The 20790-nt window shown below is 38.0% G+C and overlaps 2 protein-coding genes and 1 pseudogene across 2 annotated transcripts; 2 read left to right on the top strand and 1 right to left on the bottom strand.

Moving 5' to 3' along the window:
- Positions 1-850: 850 nt before the first annotated feature.
- On the bottom strand, positions 851-2918 carry LOC141824540 (1-deoxy-D-xylulose 5-phosphate reductoisomerase, chloroplastic-like). The gene is made up of 7 exons (XM_074711849.1): positions 2326-2918; positions 2101-2250; positions 1963-2030; positions 1791-1902; positions 1602-1706; positions 1244-1512; positions 851-1139 (listed from the first exon to the last, which is right to left on the bottom strand). The coding sequence occupies exons 1-7, from the start codon at positions 2869-2871 to the stop codon at positions 968-970; spliced, it is 1422 nt and encodes a 473-aa protein (XP_074567950.1). The 5' UTR covers positions 2872-2918; the 3' UTR covers positions 851-967.
- Positions 2919-6977: 4059 nt separating this feature from the next.
- LOC141823669 (uncharacterized) lies at positions 6978-8079 on the top strand. The gene is made up of 2 exons (XM_074710942.1): positions 6978-7893; positions 7976-8079. The coding sequence occupies exons 1-2, from the start codon at positions 6978-6980 to the stop codon at positions 8077-8079; spliced, it is 1020 nt and encodes a 339-aa protein (XP_074567043.1).
- A 2988-nt stretch (positions 8080-11067) lies between these two features.
- The window catches only part of LOC141823956 (putative isoprenylcysteine alpha-carbonyl methylesterase ICMEL1), a 21742-nt pseudogene continuing 12019 nt past the window's right edge, over positions 11068-20790 (top strand).

Genomic DNA, 20790 nt, shown 5'->3' on the forward strand with positions numbered 1-20790 from the left:
TGGAAGGGATGACAAAATATTAATTGATCTACTTGGACAGACAAATTACGCTCTGACCGACCCAACATCCAACACACACACAAATTGTCTTGCAAGCCCTAAGATTTGCACCCCCTGCACACCCATGTATGAAAGAAAGTCTCTCCCCATACATTTGTTCACAATATCAATGCTTATGATACAATATAAAAACCAAGTTACCCCTCAACTACCAATGTGGGACTAAACTCCTCCATATGAAGGTCTTATCTATCCTTCCATTTCCTTCAGAGACAAATTTAAGTAGGAGTTATCCTGGGTTGTAACCCAGCCCTAATTGAGTCTTATAATAATTTATCATTGATAAGGTTCGTGGCGCAGTTGACTAGCAGTAGGTCTCATAGCTCCTAGGTTCGCCGGAAGGGGAAGAGCTCGGGACGGAGCCTCTCCAAGGCTTCGAATGTTGTCGCGGAGGTTTTTGCTATTTTGGGCTTCGAAGAATGTTTTCGCTAATTTTAAAAAATTACATAAGGTTGGATCCAGCAAAACCTCGATTTTTCTTGGTTTTGCAATTCCAGGTTAATCTAATTTTAAAAAAATTAGATACATATTTATAGTCTACTATTTGGTATCAATTATAAAATTAATGGGTTCTTTTTTCACCACTACAAAAAATGGAAGGGTTCATTGTATTTTGATATTTAACTCATTCTTTTTGCATACACCCTAAAGTCTCTCCCTATACAGCATAGTCCACTTTTAATTTCTATGAGGATCTTCTCCATCCTTTCCTTTCCTGTTTTCCTTGTTTCCATTCACATTTCCAACAAAACCATCTACTAAATGCTTGATGAGATAGTTGCAATAGCAATACGATACAAGTAAAATTTCATATATGATCGAGGGGATAAAACAATGCAACACATTATTGTGACAAGAACATTAACTCTTGGAATGGCATCAATGGCGACTACTTTAGGTGATCAGCTCAAACGGCAACAGGAGTACTCAAGTCAGACGAGGGCTGCAAACCGGCGGCGTACTCCCGAGCCCACAGATCGTAGTGCACGATCTCCTCCAAGGAAGGCTTCGCGACGAGCTCCTTCCGGTGCGCGTCGCAAGTGAGCTCCACCACCTTGAAGATGTCCAGATACTTGATCCTGCACATTGCAAAGCAGCAAGAAATTAAGCTTTAGAAATGGCTGGCTTAGCTTCTTCCAATGCGTACGCCTTTATGGATGGTAGTTAAGGAAAGAAGAAGTACTTCTCGTCGATGAACAGCTCCACGGCCTTCTCGTTGGCGGCGCTGAGGACTCCGGTCATCGTCCCGCCGGCACGGCCTGCTGCGTAAGCGAGATCCATGGAAGGGTACTTGACGTTGTCAGGAGCCTTAAAGGTCAGCGATTCTTGCTTGCAGAGATCAAGCCGGGGCCATGTGATTTCCGAGCAGTGGATTCTGTCCGGCCATGACAGTGTGTAGAGGATCGGCAGGCGCATGTCAGGCCACCCCAGCTGAGCCAGCACAGATGAATCCTGCAGCAAGAACAGAACAGAAAGATCAGTTCAAAAGTGTCGATCGAGAAGAACACATATCTCAACTGGCAGCAGATCTCTTTAATTACCTGCGTCTCGATCATGGAGTGGATTATGGACTGTGGATGAATTACGATCTCTATGTCGTCGTAGTCTGCTCCAAACAGGTAATGCGCTTCTATAACTTCCAGTCCCTGCGTAGGCAATGGAGGATTAGAGAGATCGAAAGAAGAAGAAGTAGTAGTGTCGATCGTGAGCAAACTAGTGCAGATGGAGACCTTGTTGAAGAGGGTAGCAGAGTCCACAGTGATCTTTTTGCCCATGTTCCAGTTGGGGTGCTTCAGAGCATCAGCAACCTTCACATCCTTTAGCTTTTCCACAGGCAAATCCCTGTGACAATGGCCAATGAGACCTGGAGTAAAGAGGGCGAAAATGGAAGGGGAAAGGTACCTGAAGGCTCCTCCGGATGCAGTCAGAATTATCCGGCGAAGCGCGCCGGTCGGCAAGCCTTGAATGCTCTGGAAACAGAAGCGATCGGTGAGAAAAAGACAGTTATCATCGAGCGACAAAGGCATCAGTAATAAGCACCTGGAAGATTGCAGAGTGTTCAGAATCAGCAGGGAGAATTTTGACGTTGTGTTTGTGCGCGAGAGGTAGCACGAAAGGACCTCCGGCGATGAGGGTCTCTTTGTTGGCCAAGGCGATGTCTTTCCCGGCTTCAATGGCAGCGACGGTTGGCTGAGATGATCAAACGAAGGTGGAATTTGTTTAGAAAAGAGGAATTTGTTGCAGAATTATGATGCTATTCCTTACCTTCAGACCAGCGCATCCTACTATTCCGGTGACCACCGTGGCGGCGTCGGGATGGCGAGCCACCTCCACCATGCCTTGCTCGCCGGGAATGATTTCCGGTTTGTGTTCGACGCCGGAGAGGGCTTCTTTGAGCTCGGCGACCAGGGACTCGTCCCTCACGGAAACCAACTGAGGCTTGAACGTCTTGATCTGATCGGCGAGCAGCGTGATGTTGGCGCCGGCTGCGAGAGCCACCACCCTGAACTTGTCTGGGTTTTCGGCGACGATATCCAGCGTCTGAGTTCCGATCGAGCCAGTGGATCCGACGACAGAGATGGGCTTCGGGCCATCCCAAGCCTTGTGTCCCGGCTCGGCGACAGCCCGGCCGGGCCACGCCGGAGGCGGCCCCTGCTGCAGCGAGCAGCTCGCTGCCTTGAAGCGAGCTGCTCCCGATCGTCGAGAAGGAAGATTAAAGGCGGCAGCTTTGCGACTGCTGGAGGTGCCTCTGGCGGAGTCCAAGAAGGAGACGCTGGAAATCTCGCCGGAAAGAGGAAGTCTGAGTGCCATCTCTCTGAATCTCGCCGCTTCCTGCTCTGCCAAGATGGGGCGAAGAGGAGAGCTTGAAATACTCCGCGACGGCGAGAAGAAGAACACGCTTCATGAACTGGTCAACGATTAAGTTTGCCCGGCATTGACCAGTCCAGGCAGCAGGAATTCGCCGTCGTTAGCGATGTTTGACCTAGCAACGCAGAGAAAACTACGATGGTCAACGCCCTCGTTGAAACGATATTAAAAAAAAATTGTCCCGAGCAAAATCTCAACAATTTTGAATTCGAGACGGCACATTTTAAGGATAATTTACTTTCTTATGCAGAAATTCGTGATCTTAATTTCGATCCCACGACGCAGAGGTAGGATATTATCTGATATTGCCGTCAGGATTTGAATCCTTGTCTTCTTTTACAAGTCTACTGCGTCGTAACCAACTCAACTATATCCAATGGATAGCAATTTACCCGGGGACAAATAATTTACTTTCAATGGATAGCAAGTAAATTGTCTGTAGGGTCCTCGTGATCAATTTTTTAATTTATTTTGATGATCGATAAAAAAAATTTATTAAAATGAGTCAATTATTTTAAAAATTAATCAACATAAATTAAATATATGATGCCAACTATAAAAAAATTAAAGCCCAATAAAGATGAGAATTAAAGAGTCAAATGATGAGAAAGCATCAAGGAAGCTCCTTCATGATAGGCTTGTTCATGCGTTTGAAGGAAGGTGACAAGGGATAAATTTTGACGAAGTCGAGAATAATATTCTCTTCGCAATGATCAACTATAATTTTTTAATTTATCTCCTCATAAATGATCATGGAGGCAATCATGTAAAGTCGTTGGAATGATAAATTTCAAGACGAGACTATGATTAATAAAGATGGTGAGGGAGCTCTAACTAGTAATCATCGGGGTTTGTCTAGATCGTACCTTATTACAACCCAATATGGAGGCTCTTTAATGAGTACGACTGATGGCATTCTAGGGGATCATGACCTTTCATAAGGGGCCTAAGAAAGGTTGACCCTTGGATGGGTGAGTTGTACACAAGTTCAAATAGATGACCTACATGTTAGGCTCAATCTGATGTTGAGGTGAGTGCTTGAGCTATCGAGCACTAGGAACGCCGCGAGGGGAGGTGTTGACGCCACATGTACCGAGTTTGTTGAAGTAGAGTTGGACCATATATATAGGCTGAGCCTGTTGAACTAACTAGAGAAGGATTATTATCCAAGGTATCAACATTTTTTTTTTCTTTTTACTTAAAATCTGAAATTAAAGAATGATTAGAACTTATTCACCCAAATATGTATTCATTATTTATCTGAATAAACATTGGTACAATTTGCAAACAGTTGTCATCTACAATAATCAACTTATTATTGTTGGATTTTGAAGAAACCAAACCAAGAGAAATTAATTACTTACTTGGTTATCATTCATATAGTCCACTGAATGATCGATTCTTAAATACTTCTTATTCTATTAAAATTTTATTTAGCTCAGGAGAGACTACAGGTATAACATTATATAATGACGAAATTAACGATGAATTTAAATTTTTATTACTATTTTAGCGATAAAAATTTAAATTCATCATTAATTTAGAATTTTAGTGACGAAAGTTTAATTTTATTGTTATTTTTGTGATTTTAGAGTTTTCGGTTAAATTTTTTCCTTTGATCTATCTTTCAACCTCTACTTTGTGATTTTCGATGTTCCCTTTCTTCACGATCTCTGACGTTCCTCTCCTTTTCTGAGCTCTGACACGTGCCTCCTCTCTTCTCTGATCTCCAGCGCACATTCCATCGGTACGCAATCCTCTCCTCTCCCTTCCCTCTCCGGCGCGACCTCTGTTGGGATATAATCGAAGTCTCACGTTAGAAATAGATGGAAAAGATTGTGAGGGCTTTTAAGTTGAGTCCAAAAATAAAATTACGAGGGCTTAGATCTAAAGTGGATAATATCATACCATTGTAAAGATTTATACGGATTCCATCGGTCCTTATAACCTTGACCCGGCGACCTCGATTGGCCACGAGCTGAAGCCTGGCCGAAGCCTTGGTCAACAGCTCGGTCGACCGTAAGTTAAGGCTCGGCTTCAGCCTTGACAACAAACTGAGGCTCGACCTCAACCCTACAAAATTATTAGACTTGTACAACTAGACCCGTCAGGTTGACCAACCCCGCTAAACAATTTAAGCAGGTTGAGTTAAAATTTTATCTATCCATTTTAAGATAGATTCAAGTGGACTGACCTACATGGGTTGACCCGTGGCAGACCTCGGATTAGCTCGCGGGTTGAGAAAATTTATTTTTTTATTATAAAATTTAAAATTAATGTAGAAACTCAATAGATTGGACTCGTCTAAATTGCAATCTAAATTAAAAAATTTCAATTTGACTCGTTTAATTGTAATACAAACTTAAAAATTATAATATTTTCTATATTTTTTTATTTTTTAACATACTCGTGGATTGGCTCACTTAATCTGCAATCTGTCTTGGATTGAGTTAGAGATTTTCTAATCCGTCAAGTTGGTAAGTCGATTCGTCTCACCTCACCATATGATTAATTATTTTTGATGGGTTAGATCACTTCACTATGAATTAATTTATTTGACAGCTCTATCTATAACTATGAAAATCAGGGCAAAAACTATTATAATAGTTGTTGTAGTGATGGTTATGCACTCTTAGTTTAGTAGGGTAAAAGAATGAAATGTCCTTCTACTCTAGAGAAATAAGAGGTGACAATTGGGTAAAGTCATCTCTATAAACTTAGATGTTGTGTGCATAACCCCTTTAAAAACATATAATTATTATAAGTGGAAATCAATAAACTATAATAGCATGTAATTAATATTCAATGAGAAGGAGCAAATATTTCATGTAGAGATCTTCCTTTTTCATTAAAATCTCCTTATATGCTAAGATCATCATTATGATTTCCCTCTTCATTAACATCAAGATCATATGGTAATTGTGCATGATTTAAAAGAAAAATTAAAATTTTATTCAAGGCCTCCTCACATTTCCCCTCTATTATATGACTAAATGAATCGTCTCTTTCACTTAAATGTTGTGATGGATATGTTCATATTCTATAAAGATGTGATGGTTCCTCGTTAAGTTCATCCATAGTGTCAAATCACATTTTCATTTTTCATCAACCGATTTCTTGTTGCTTTGGATGGATGTAAAATGAGTTTGTATCATAATAATCTTCTCCTCAAACGAAGGATTTTTCAGGCTCTATACGGTTGGACGTGTGTCATTTTTCAATCTAGATATTCTACATGAGCAACACACACAAGCGTATACACTCTAATGGTCTTGTTGTTCATTTTTGTGAGACAAAATTTGAATTAGGTGTGTTAGCCATCCGACTTAATAAGTCCCTTATTAATTTGTGATTAAGATTAGATTAATCATGGATTTTGATATTTGGTGAAAATTTAAGTTATCAATTTACACTCTTCTTCTCAAGTGTGTTAAGTATTAAGCTTTGGTAATGAACTTGATTGTTTGAGTGTGGAGCATGAATTGAGATTTAAGACTCGAAAATGATGGCCATCACGCTTGATAAAGAGTAATTAGACATGTGATATTATAACTAAATAGTAAATTTATTGTCCTCACGGGGTGTTCGGTTGGTTAGAGGATGACATACTTATTTATCGCCTTCGGGGCATGGTTGAGTTGATTAGTGCGGGACAGACTTGATGAAATTGGATAATGGTCGAATCTCAGCGAAGTCAAAGCATTACCCTTCTTTGTAGTAGTAAACTGAAAAGCTTTTCAATCTATCTCCTCATATATGATCACGTGGTTGACCATGTAGGATTGCTAGGATGATAAATTCCACCTTTTACTGAAATAAATTTATTTATAAATAAATCACAAGTAGCTTCTTACTTTCAAAATCAATCTCCCAATCCATGTCAAAAGGAAAAGTGCAAGAACCACTTTATCTTTTACATCATTCTTCTCCTCCAATCAAACCCTAAACTCAAGCAAAGAATCTATTCCATCCTCAAACAAGCAGATATAGAAACCCAAAGAGTAAATCCTCTTCCTCCTCTTCTTCTTCTTAATTGTCCTTGGTCAACGATGGCTGAGGCCGCCGCCTTCCTTCTTCGGCTCAACAATGGCGTCTCCTCTATCTGTGCGTTGCTGCTAGTGCTGCCAGCCTTGCTCCCTACAACTGCTGCCTCATCATCCTGTCGCTCCTACTGCGGCAACCTGACGGTGGACTACCCCTTCGCGCTGCGGCCGGGCTGCGGCCACGCGGGCTTCCGGGAGCTCCTCTACTGCATCAACGGCGTGCTGATGCTGCACATCGCCTCCGGCTCCTACCGCGTCCTCGACATCGACTACGCCTACGCCGGCCTCACCCTCCACGACCCGGCCATGTCCGACTGCTACTCCCTCGCGCGCTCCCCGGACGGCCTGGGAAACGGCTTCGAGGTGGAGGCGTGGCGGGCGTCCTACCTCCGCCCCGACCCAGACAACGTCTTCATGCTCATCGGCTGCCTTCCGGACTCGCCGCTCTTCCAGGGCTTCCCCGCGCCGGCCCGCGCCGGCCGCCGCCACCTGCCCTGCCGCAACGTATCCGGCATGGGATGCGAGGAGTACTACCGGTGCCCGGCGTGGGACGGCGAATGGAATCCGAGGGCGGGGGAGGCGGCCTACGGGTCGCCGATCGGGCCGCCGCCGTGTTGCGCGCTGGAGTTCGGCGCCATCCGGGCCATCAACGTGAGCAAGTTGAGGTGTGAAGGCTACAGCAGCGCGTACAGCTTGGCGCCGGTGAGGGCCGCCGGGCCGGGGGCGTGGGCCTACGGCATCCGGGTGGCCTACTCGCTGCCGGCGGACCAGGAGGGCTTCTGCGGCGCATGCCAGGCCACCGGCGGCGTGTGCGGGTACGACCAGGAGACCAACGCCGATCTCTGCCTTTGCGGCCGTTTCAACTCCACTTCCAACTGCGATTCCACAGCCGCCGCCGCCGGTGACGGCGCCTCCGCTGCAGGTATTAAGCTTTATTTTATTTTTATTTTATAAAAAAACTAATTCTATTTTTTTCTTTAATTCTTATTTTTTTTGAGTTGCAGAAATTTCATCAGGATTGAGTTTTGTGGGCTTCTCTTCGTTGACCATCTTAATAAGAGATCGATCCTACGGCTTTCTATTTATTTTACTATGTATTTCTTTTTAATAATTTTTTTTCACATTTCTTTATATTTTTGTGAAATCATGAAATGTGTCAGGAATTTCTATTAAGTTGTTAAGTTCATCGAATGTCATCCAGTGGTCCTATATGATCGGTCTTACGATCGATCTCATGATCATTTATAAGAAGTTAAATCGAGAAGCTGTAGTTAATCACGACGAAGAAGAACATTGTCTCGACTTTATTGAGATTCGAACTCTTATATACTTCTGTAATTATGCTTCATCGTAACCAACTCAGTTATATCTCGAGAACACATTCTTATATATGATATGACATTTAGGCTGTGTTTGGTTTACAGTAGACAGAAATACAGAGAAAGAAATACAGAAATACAGAAATACAGTAGAGACAGGGACGCATTTACAATAGTCTCTGTATTGTGTTTGGTAATACAGAGACAGGGACACTGTTGGCCGATTTCGGCCGGAATTCGATCGGATTCCGGCCGAATCGGGGTCGGAGTCCGGCTGCGGTCGACGCGTCGGCGCCGGGCGCGTCGACCGCGTCGACCGCGTCGACCGCGGTCAGACTCCGACCCCGATTCGGCCGAAATCCGACCAGAATCCGGTCGAATTCCGGCCAACAGTGGCTGGGGCGCGCAGGGATCTGTTTTTGGTCGGATTCCGGTCGGATTTCCGCCACAATCCGACCGGAATCCAACGCCGGCCGGAGCGCTGGCGAGTTGCGCGTCCAACGCGCTCGACCTGGCGGCCGGCGGTGATCGGACGGCGGCGCGACGGTGCCGAAAGCGGAGATGGGTAGTTTTTGTCTCTATCTCCGTCTCCGTTTCAGTGTCCCCATTTTTACAGTAGACAGAAATGGAGACAAAGACGGAGACAGAAATCCTATTTCTGTATCTGTCTCTCAAAATCAAACGGGGACAGAGACAAAAATTTCTACTCTGTCTCTGTATTTGTGTCCCTGTCTCTGAAACCAAACGCAGCCTTAGGTACCAGAAGCTTGTATATATGGCGACACAATATATTATAAAAATAATTGTTAATAAATATATTACATTTGTGCTGACAGATAAATAAAAAATATATAAATTGTTCTCAAAATTAATTATGAATAAATTTAATATTCATTTAAATAAAAATTTATTTATATTCATTCAAAATTAATTAAATAAAATAAATTTAAACAACTTGTTAAATTAAATAACTAAATTATATATCCAGCCGTGAACCATAAATATGAATTATTTGTAAATAATATTCATTAATAAGATTTATGAATAATGTTCATAAATTATTATTAATATTATGATAAATAAATAAATAAATTTATATTATTAAATTTAATAATTAAATAAATAAATTTTAAAATATAAATATTTTAAATTATTAAATGATCTTAATTAAAAGTTTGATAATATTTAAATGAATCAAATTTAAATTTATAAAAAAAATAAATTAAATTTGAATGACCATTTTAATAATTTAATTTATTTTAAATTTGATTTGATTTGACTTATTTATTTTATTAAATAAATTTGAATATTATAAAATTTGACTTAGCTCGCTGATTCCCTACCTTTGGGTTTAAAACCATTAAACCCTTCTGTTAAAAATGTTTAATAAACTTAAAATGTTTAAATTATATAAAATAATGATATCGATTGAAATCATATATAATTCATTGAATAATAAATTGATAAATGAATTATATATGATTTATCATTCTGCTAAAATGTTTGGCCACCCTCAGGGATTGAGTCCATGAGACTGACTGAGATTTATTATTTTGTCTCTGGGGCAATGGTGCAACGGTAGGACATTCGGATTGTGACTCAGGGACCCGCGGTTCGATCCCCAGCTATGATGTATTTGTAAGAATTTTCTTCCAAATGGGGAACACAATCAAAGGTGCTGGGCATCTGGATTGACCACCGTATGCGTTTCCCGATTTACTCTGGTGGTCGGTGGGAAACTTCTGTGGGATCGGGCCGACCACTCTCAGGGATTGAGTCCATGAGACTGACTAGGATTTATCATTTTTTTAATAATAAATTGATGTATATTACATAAGAATTAGCACATTTTTTCTTTATTTTATTTATTGAAAAAGTAATGAACGGATTTTGAATTTGTCCACAAATTGTGAACAACACTAAAATTGATAGTCATACATCGTGAACCCAATGTGAGTAAAATATCTGTTAAATCGAAATCATCCTTCGATTAATTTAAACATCTAGTGTTTAAAGAAAAATCTTCATTATTTTGATTTATTTAATTTAATTTTGATTTCAAAATTTAATATTAAAATTAAACTGATTCAATCTGTTATGTTGTATGTTGTGAAATTTATATTTACCGTGGAAGCATGATTGAGTTTGTTATAATAAAATAGAGTTGTTGAAATTAACAAATATCAAATCTTGATAAAGTCGAGGCAATATACTCATATGTCATGATCAACTGTAACTTTCCAATTTATCTCTTTATAGATGGTCGTGTGACTACTAGAGTGACGAATTTCATAAAATTATGAATAATTTTTTTTGTTAAAAAAAATCCAATTCTATCATTTTTTTAATTATGAATAATTTTAAAAATAATTAGTTTAATTTTATAAATTTTTTTTATCGATCATAAAAATTAAAATTCTCCGCAAATTTCCTCTTGGCATGGAAAGGAAACCGGTAATTAGTAAAATTAAAAGTGAAATGTTCTTAAGACACTGACACTTAAAACTTGACCCGAGTTCTCGGAGCAATGGTGCAACGGTAAGACATCCGGATTGTGATCTATGGATCCGCGGTTCGATCCCCAACTAGGATGTTGGACATTTGACTAGACATCTAGATTGACCGCCATATGTGCTTCCTCTGATTTACTCTAATGATCGATAGAAAATTATCATGGGATCGAATCGACCATTCCTGAGAGTGAGTACATGACATTGAAGATTTATCATTTTTTTTTAAACTGGACCCGGATTTTGGGTTCTCAGGGTGAAGTCCCTCGAGGAGTCGACCCAGTCAACGAAGTGGGCGATGCGGTCCGACATGGAGCTTCCCCCGCGCTCGCCCTCGCCCTCGCCGTCGCCGTCTCCGGTCGGCGAGGCCGACGAGTGGACCTCGCCCTCCTCCGCGGCATCCGCTGGTCCGGAGGACGCCAGGCCGATTCTACTACGAGCGACGCCGCAGGCTGGCGGTGGCGGCAGCAGCAGGAGGAGGAGAAACGCGAATGAATCCTCGCTCCGTCCCTCACCCTTCACAACCAGGAGAAGCCAATCGTTCGGGCGAGAGGTCAGCCACGCCGCTGCCGAGACTTACCTCCTCACACGCCTCGCAATCACCCTGCTCCGATATCTCGGGTTTCCCCCTCTTCGCCTTCTTTCTGCTTAGTTGTCACTTTATATATATTTTTTGTTCTAAACGCTTTCTTTTCTTCTTATTTTTGGTGCTTGTAAGTTCCAAATCGAACAGGATGAACTACAGTATCTCTGTTTATTGTTTAACCACCCATCTTAAAACTTGTTAGCTAGGTTCTAATACACTTTTCTGGGCCAGTTCCCATTTTCCAATTGAAATTTACATGGCATACTGAAAAATTAACAATTACTGGAGTCTAGCAGTGAAAGTATAGCCACCGGGTGAATTTTTTATTTTCACTGGAGTGATTTCCAGTTGAAAATCATTTAAAGGATTGGGCATCCAAAATCAAAACAAAACAAAAAACCCCCAAACCATACCAAATTTAACCAATACAAAAATCCCTTTATTGGTTTATTAGTTCAGTTTAGGTTTGAAAAATAGAAAATATTTCATGTTTGCTTTGGAACAATGGTAATTGATAAAACCAAACATATATATTTATGCATATAGATTTGTATTCACTTTATGCATAAAAGGCAGCCTAGTACATGAAGCTCTGTTAATGCGAGATCTCGAGGAAGGGTCTATTGTACACAATATTACCCTGCTTTGCAAGAGATTGCTTTTCAAGATTCAAACCTGTGACATCTAGGTCACACGACAACAATTTTACCGTTGCGCCAAGGCTCCCTTTTACTTTATGCATATATATCGATATAGTTGTAAGTATGAGAAAATTAATCTGTTATTTAATTTGTTTCTGGTTAAAAAAAAATTAAAATCTGTATGTATTTTTATTTGTGGTTTAAACTGAACCAAACTAATAGATTAGGTTTATTTGGAAGCTTATTGCTGCCTGAAACTACTCAACTTTATTAGTTAAGGTTGGTTTGAGAATTCTCTAGTAATAGATATATCGAACTATGTAACTCTATTAAGGGCCCTTAATTTGTGGTTGTGATGTGATTGATGATGAGAGGAGATGATATGCATGACTCACTCTCACGGATCAACACAAGAAGACAAACATGAGTGATTGGACTTGTTATAAGATTTTGAGCTGGTTGCCGAAGTAATTGTTTATTGCTGCATGGCGATTATCGACAACACAACTTTAGCTCACATGCTTGTGTAACAACTATGTAATAATAATTATCATGTGCTCAAAATCTTTATGGCTTAACTTGACGAAGAAAGATTAACAATTCTGAAAGATGAAAATAGGATGAAGGAGGAGAGAACCAGAAAAAAAATTCCAAGGAAGAAATTAAGCAGAATTGTTAATGTTTATTTTCTGTAGGCTTTACATATTTTTCCTACTTTTATCAATAATAGGAGGTTGATAAGCTGTAGCTTTAAGATGATGCCATTTCATTTATGTAATGGTGTCAAAATAATAGTCAATTAAGTCAATATGGTGCAACCTTGGCATGTTGTCTATTGTCAAGAGTCTATTACATAATGTTATCAACCATAATAATTATGCAATAATGATTATATGGTTAACAACATTCTCAACAGTATTTGTGGTTTCAATCGATACTACTTAATGCCACCCTTGAGTACAATTGACAAGGAAAAAGTAGTAGTTATTAGTCCAGTCATAGTTAGCCAAAAATTCTTACAATTTATAAAGTTTTTATATACTGGGAAAGTTCATGATAAATCCCAAAGGCCGTCTCATGACATTTATGTAGTCCTTATAATGCATGTAATCTGAAATATTGAAAAAAAATATATCTTTTTTGCTTTTATCATAACTTCTGTATCTATGAACTGAAAAGTTCCCCTTTTGGCAGTAGCACCCTCAATGTATGAACTGTTCAATCCTATTTCAGATTGGGATATAGGTGGATCACAAAGTTTCTTGCCCTGGTTTGTTATGCAACTCTTCTTATGCCTGGTTTTGTCCAAGGTAAGTACTTGAACTCATAGCTGCTTGGAGTCTTTCCATTCCATTTCTCATGTAGAGCATAGCTAGTGCCTATGTTTGTGCTAATTTTTTGTATACAAACATTCCAGTTGATGACATCTCTAGTTTTATCAACACTTTTGTATTTAAACAAAGTTGTAACATCTGCAACTAAAACTTTACCAGCTTCTTGTTATAGTTGGATACTATTATTTCTTCTCAAGTCAGGTTCGGAGAAGTATTGTTTATGGAGATCGGCCAAGAAACAGGTATGTTATCCATGTGGACACTATTGCTGTTTGCTCATCTCATACTCCATTGAGTTGGCCATGCCTATGCTAATTCTTTTTTGGCCTTGACATGAATGCAATTATGCAGACTAGATCTGTATCTGCCTGTGAATGCTGATTCTTTGAGACCAGTTGTGGTATTCATAACAGGAGGAGCATGGATTATTGGGTAAGGACATATGTAGTAAATAGGAATAGGTGAAAAAGCAGGTTCTTCTCTTGTTGGCCATTGTACTTGAGGAGAGGTAAGTATTCACTCCTTTGATTCTTGACAATTTATGGTGCAGTTATAAAGCTTGGGGTTCACTTCTTGGACGGAGATTAGCAGAAAGAGGCATCATAGTGGCATGCATAGATTACAGGTATTGTGTTCAACACTTCCATACTAAAGAACCAAATATCATTTCTCTTTTCATTCATTTAATGGACATGTTAAATACAGCATATATTTTTAATAGGGGTGTTGATGCTGATTTTATTTACTCCTAGTTATTTTCACCCTTCCATAAAGTATGTAGATACTCTGATGCAGCATCAGGAAAAACTGACAAAACTCACAATGAACTGAATTTCTATTAAACTGAAAGATAAATTAAGAAGAGAGATTGGGATCCTTTTATAAACCACATAATAATCTATTGTACTTATCTATTCTCCTAAAATAGGATCAAGTTTATTTATTATGACATTCAGAAACATAATAGTAAGTTTTATGAAGCTAACTGTTGTAAAAGTTAAAAAACTACCTTTGACCTTTTGTAGTTGAGCATAGGCGTTGAGCGGTCGGCTGAGGGGTGCCTTTGAAAAGGAGAACATTTAAATTTGGTGAATCTCATCTAAGGTTTAAAATCCTGAGTTGTGCTGGAGTTTGAGTCTTTGATTGAAATTATATTGTTTCAATATTGTGCCAATGCTGTTTCAGTATTGTGCCGACGTGCTGATGTATGATGTTTAGCATATCATGTCTCATTAAGGATAAATTATGAGGAGATTGCGTTGCTAGTGCTATTCTGCATCATGGTTTGAGAGAAGAACGAAAAATCACCATCATGTTGGTTGACAAGACTCAAGATTTTAATCCATAAGGTTTAAAATCCCGAGTTGTGCTGGAGTTTGAGTCTTTGATTGAAATTATATTGTTTCAATATTGTGCCAATGTTGTTTCAGTATTGTGCCGACGTGCTGATGTATGATGTTTAGCATATCATGTCTCATTGAGGATAAATGATGAGGAGATTGCGTTGCTAGTGCTATTCTGCATCATGGTTTGAGAGAAGAACGAAAAATCACCATCATGCTGGTTGACAAGACTCAAGATTTTAATCCATGCCCCAAGATCAACTATGTGGGAGCCACACTTAACTTGGTTTTAAGGTCAGAAGCAGTGATTTCCACGGAATAAACAGCTTCATTCTATAGAATGGTGAAATTTACACAGGAAGAGGTAGATCAGAGGTTGCAGCTGAATTTGGATCAACTGGAGTCAATCTGGAATCACACATGGGGTGTATAACATAATATAGGCAAGCCATGATGAGAATTTATAATTGAAGAGTTTGGAAAAGAGAATTGTAGGTTCACACCGAATAATGTATACATTTCTTTGTGCTAACTAAGGCTTTGACATATAAATTTGAACATTGCAGGTAAGAGATTTAGTGCTGACAAGGCTAGATTTAAATCAGTCAACAGAATAGGGGAAGATGGTGCTCAACTGGGATGGTCATATTGTGTGAGAGTGAAAGTTTGGTCTGGAATTTTCAAGTTGGAGATAATTGAAGAAAAGGATATTCCAAGGAGCTGGAATCTTGCCAACTTGATGAAGTTCTACATCTAGGGTTGATTGAGCTTTAGGTGGCAAGTTTGAACTTTGTTCTTGAAAAGGTTTTCTTGTCTAAATTCCTAAGTGTAAACTTGACAAAGGCTTACAAAATATAGATGTTATATGGCAAAGAAATATAATCAAATTTAGCACTTAAATAGGTTGATCGTTGATTGCTTCTTTTTTGATTAAAGGTGTTCCTTGCCCAGTAGGAGTATGGACTAAACTGACTAATAAACAATTTTGAAGGTAACTGTTTAATCTACCAAAACATGAGAGAATTCTTTCACAAAATAAGGATTTCACTTCAATGTCACAGAATCATTCTCTATGCAACATATTTTGGGTTGTGTATTACCTCAGTTATACAACTTAACTAACTAAAAGACCACATCTTCATTAGGGCTTCCAACTTTCAACCTCCTTAGCCTAGTACATCTCTTGAATCACCTCCCTAATCTGAATGTTGATAAGAGAGTGAGGGAATGAATGTTGAAGATGATATAGATTACCGTTTGCGACAATATAATACTGATGAGAAAGTAGAAGTAAGAAGAACACAAGGAAGATGAGTGGGAAGATGGAGTAGGAGTCAGTTTAAGAGGAGAAATGACTGTGGAATAGTTGCCCCTAATTTTCTAACCTAACCTTAAGGAAAATATTGCAGGTTTGGTCGGGTTCCAGAATTTGGGAGAAATTAAACTAGTGAAAAAGATCCTTATTATTCTCGAGATTATGTGGGGCCTGTTTGATAATCTTAAAATCATGGGGATTCCTTTGATCTTAATCGATATTAAGCTCGCCGATATGATTTTTGCCCATTTCTATTTATTGTAGGGTACAGTGCTAAAACATAGTTTAAACTTTGAAGCCTATAACAAGTATGATTGCACCAAGAATTGTAACAAGTACATAAAGTAAATTGTGACGGTGATATACACTTGTCGACTAATTGTTCAAACAACTATGTTGAGTAACACATGACATGTTTGTGTGAGTCTGTTTCACATCAAACATCATGTAAGGCTATTCTAAATTTTTTCTAAATTTCAGGATTTTATAGATATGCCACTTCTAGGTGTTAAATTGTAATCCTACATGACGTGGTTTCATGAATGTACCATGTACAAAATTATGATTTTGTGGGCGAGAAGTTTCATCATTGTTAAGTAGTGCAAGTCCTTTGGGGTTGGCAACATGGATCTTGCCCCTCCATTCAACTATATGAAAACCTACATCATTAATAATATTCAAACCCATTAATTCATTTTTTATTATGTCAGAGTTTTCTTAGTCCTTCTATCCCTTACACCTTAAATTCTAAACAATTTAACTTGTCTAGTTATATAATCCATTGGTCTTCTTTGAACCATCTTAACCTATTTTCTTTTATATTACCAGTATTGGAGCTAAGCCAAATTGTCACCGACTATATTTCTTTTAAGTTTACAATGGCCATAATTGTTACAATTTTAAAATTTGGTATATATGTTTTATTGAGATTCTTGATTTTGACCATATTAACAACAAATTTCAAAGCTTGGTCCTTTTTGCAATTGATCCTCTATTCTGTTTGCACGCATCAGGAAGATTGGTTTGTTTTACCACCTGATGCACCCTACCAGGGGCTGTACTGGTCTGAATTTAGACCAGTATTGTTATAAATGCTAGATTTCAGATAAGAGATTACGTTGTCATTTTCACATGTTCATTTTTTTTAAAAAATGTTTGATATGATGGTATCACATCTGTCTACAGAAATTTTCCTCAGGGGACCATCAGCGATATGGTGGAGGATGCCTCCGAAGGCATCTCGTTTGTGTGCAAAAATGCTGAGTGTTATGGTTGTGATCCAAACAGGTAAAAGGATCTTTTTCTCATAACAATTTGTAAATGTTTAATATCTATGCAATAAAATTAGAGTATCCTTTTGATTTGTAGGCAACCTCTTCAAGGTAGTCCACCACAAACACTTTTCTCTACTGGTTTGCCACTGTTGAAATACAAACGTGAAGGGAATCTCCTGTCTTTATATTTGAAATGTAGATAACTTGAAATTTATATTACATGTTAAATCATAGGAGGGACTAAAATATTTGTCATTTATGTTTTGGTTGAAGAGGAACAGATAAAGAGTCTAAGTGGTCAACTTAAGTTCAATGCACGCACAGACATAGATACCATGTGTATTGAAGATATCAATGTGCCTATAGTTTGCTTTAATCTGTTGCTTATGGTCTAACCAAGATGACATGAAAGGCTTGAATGATACTGCTAAGTCTACACTAATTTGTCAGTTTCTATATTATTTTTTTATCCCTCCTTTACCAATTTGTAATAGGTTTTATATTATTTTTGTAATATTTTGCTCATTTTTTACTTGCAGGATTTTTTTGATGGGACAATCTGCTGGTGCACATATAGCTGCTTGTACTATTCTGAACCAGGCAATAAAAGAAAGTGGAGAAAAAAGAGAGCATTACATGGTCCGTCTCACAAATAAAAGCATACTTTGGAATATCTGGCGGGCAAGTTTTCTCTTGTTTATACATGGATATTGCTACCTCAAATATGTCTTCTAGGCTTGCAACAATAGATTCTACTGGTATTTTGCTGTTTTTTAACTTTAAGCATGCATATTTTAGGTTGTCTTGATTTCGTGTTTATGTTAATTCATAGTGTTTAAGATGGGTATTTCATTCAAAGATTGTGGCCTATTTAGTTGATGTACCTTTGATTGTCCGAATGGTAATTATACAGAACAAATATAGAACAAAGAATAACTATTTATTTCCTTTGTTCCACAGGTCACATGACCTGCACTGAATGATATAAAGTTTGCTAGGAATAGATTCTACTTAAAATATAGAAGTTAACCTTCAGAAGTAAAACCATGAGAGACTAAATTGGTTTGCTAGATGCCAAATACTTTACAGTTGCAGATCAACACAAATGAAGCAATAGACAATTGCTATGCAAAGGTGCTAGCTGTCCAACAGAATCCCAGCAGAATGATTCAATATCTTGCATGCCACCCACAAACCTGACATCAATCATGGCCAGTTCGCAAAGAAATTCTGTAGCTAAACCTCCTCTTATTTTGCTCAAGTTTTGGCTTGGGCATAGGAGAGAGGGCACCCATATCGAGGCGTTCCTCTTCTGGTTTTTTTCTTTGTTATTTATAGATTTTATCTTTTGGATGGGTTTGTTAATGTTTTGAAGGGGATCCTTGGTGCAACGGTAAAGTTGCTGCCATGTGATTTGGTGGGGTTTGAGTCGCGTAAATAATCTTTTGCAAGAGCTTCATGTATCGGACTACCCTTTATGAGTTTGTTAATGTTTTGGGGAAATTGCCCATAAATGGGATCTTGGACTCATTCAAACACTAAGGCTACGTTTGGTATCTAAATTTTTAAATTTTTTATATTTTTGTTCTTAGTTCGTAAAAAATAGTTTCAGAACAATTTCAAAATTGCTATGCTGAAATTGAAAATAAAAAAATTAAAATTGTTAGATGATTCAAATTTATTCTTTATCTGGTTTAACTAACTTACTAAATGTATATTTTATATTTATTATAATTGCAATTAAATTTATCAATAATATGGAATAATGTTTTGATTACTATACATATTAATTTAGAGAACGTTAACTAAATCATCCATAAATTATAGAACATACAAATACAAGTGTAGCCAGAATTAGACAAAAAGGAAATAAAACTTATTAAATTCAACTATTTACATTAACTCCCATGTGACTGTAAATTAAGTGCATTCTTATCATGCTAGATCATTGGGTTTTGTCTGCTAGGATGACCAGTCTTAAGCTATGCTAGTTATGCATGTTGTCTTTTTCGTTGATATCTTCTCTGTTACCTTCAAAATTGGTAGGATGAGATTTACTATGTCACTTCCCTTCCACTTGAGCTGTTTACTTTCAAATGGATATGACTAGCAAATTAATTGCCAATAATGTTAACATTTTAAACATGTTAAAGAGAAATATATAACAGTCATCTCAATGAGCTAACTATAAATTATACAAATAATGTAACTAATCTATTTATATATCTAAATTCAACTATGATAGTTTAATAATTTAATATAAATTTGAATAGTATTAACTAATTACGTTAATCAACTATATAAATTAACTAATACTAGTTAAATATAAATATATACTTCTAATAAACTCAAGTTTTACTATAAATCAAGTTATCTTAAATTTAACTATAATTTAAACAAAGTTTGCTTATAACGTATAATCAATAATAACTATGTTATCTTCTAAGTTATTATATCAATACTCAATATCTATTAATATCAGATATGATTAGTATTTACCATATATATATTAATTAATTTTCAATTAACTTAAAATAAATTTAACTAAATATGTTATGGTAGTCTATTATTTTATTTAAAATATAATTTAACTGATATTTTATTAAAGATATAATCTAACTGAATGTTTAGCTATAATTAATAATTTAAATTATTAATGTTAATTTTAATTAATATAAATTTATATTAAAATAGCCTGTTTATAACTTAGGGTCCTATAGGGGGGGGGGGGGGGGTTGCACCTGATATTGAAGAACCAGTGCACTTGTATTGAAGAGCAAATGCATCAAACATGAAAGTAATGAGGCACCTGATATTGAAACAAAAGGGGCGTGCCAGGTACTAAAGGATGGATGCATCTCTAAAGTGGTGACCTGTTATTATGAAACGGGTGCGCCTGGTATTTGAAAATGGACGCATTTGGTATTTAAGAATAGGTGCACCTAAACACCATTCATGGAGAGTTCAGAGTTCCATGCAGGGAGTGACTCCTAAGTTTTGTTCCTTGTGACCCTCACACTTGCATGCCTCAGTCTTATCCCCAGCCCATGTTGACGTGCTTCATCTGGGAACACCAACAACAAACTCTTGCCGAAGCATTTCCATCTTTGCCTCCTCTAGCATCCCCAGATTGTGCTCCCCTCTTCCTTCTCGTTCACTTCAAGAGTCGAAGCTTTCCTACAAACCCTTCTCTACTTTCTCCTCCCTCGTATTGGGCCAGTATGGCATGAAATAAAGTTGGTATCCTCAGGTACCATCATGGTTTCAGTTGGTGCATCTCTTCTCTTCATGCCAACAAGTTTTGGTTTCGGAGGGCGGGCAAAACGATAAGTTCGTCCATGCCTATTGAACTGACTCTTGATTTCAACCATGGCTGTAAGTCTACAACAAATGTAAACTTTCCTGTTTCAGAGATCTGATGTAGCAAAAAATATCATGTAAATACATGATCTTGCTTCCCTCTTTGTAAACATGCTTTTTGTCTTACAAAAGCCATT

Source organism: Curcuma longa, chromosome 3 (assembly GCF_044706935.1).
Source record: "Curcuma longa cultivar G26 ecotype Majalengka, Jawa Barat chromosome 3, ITB_CL_G26_1.1, whole genome shotgun sequence".
NCBI classification, from domain to species: domain Eukaryota; kingdom Viridiplantae; phylum Streptophyta; class Magnoliopsida; order Zingiberales; family Zingiberaceae; genus Curcuma; species Curcuma longa.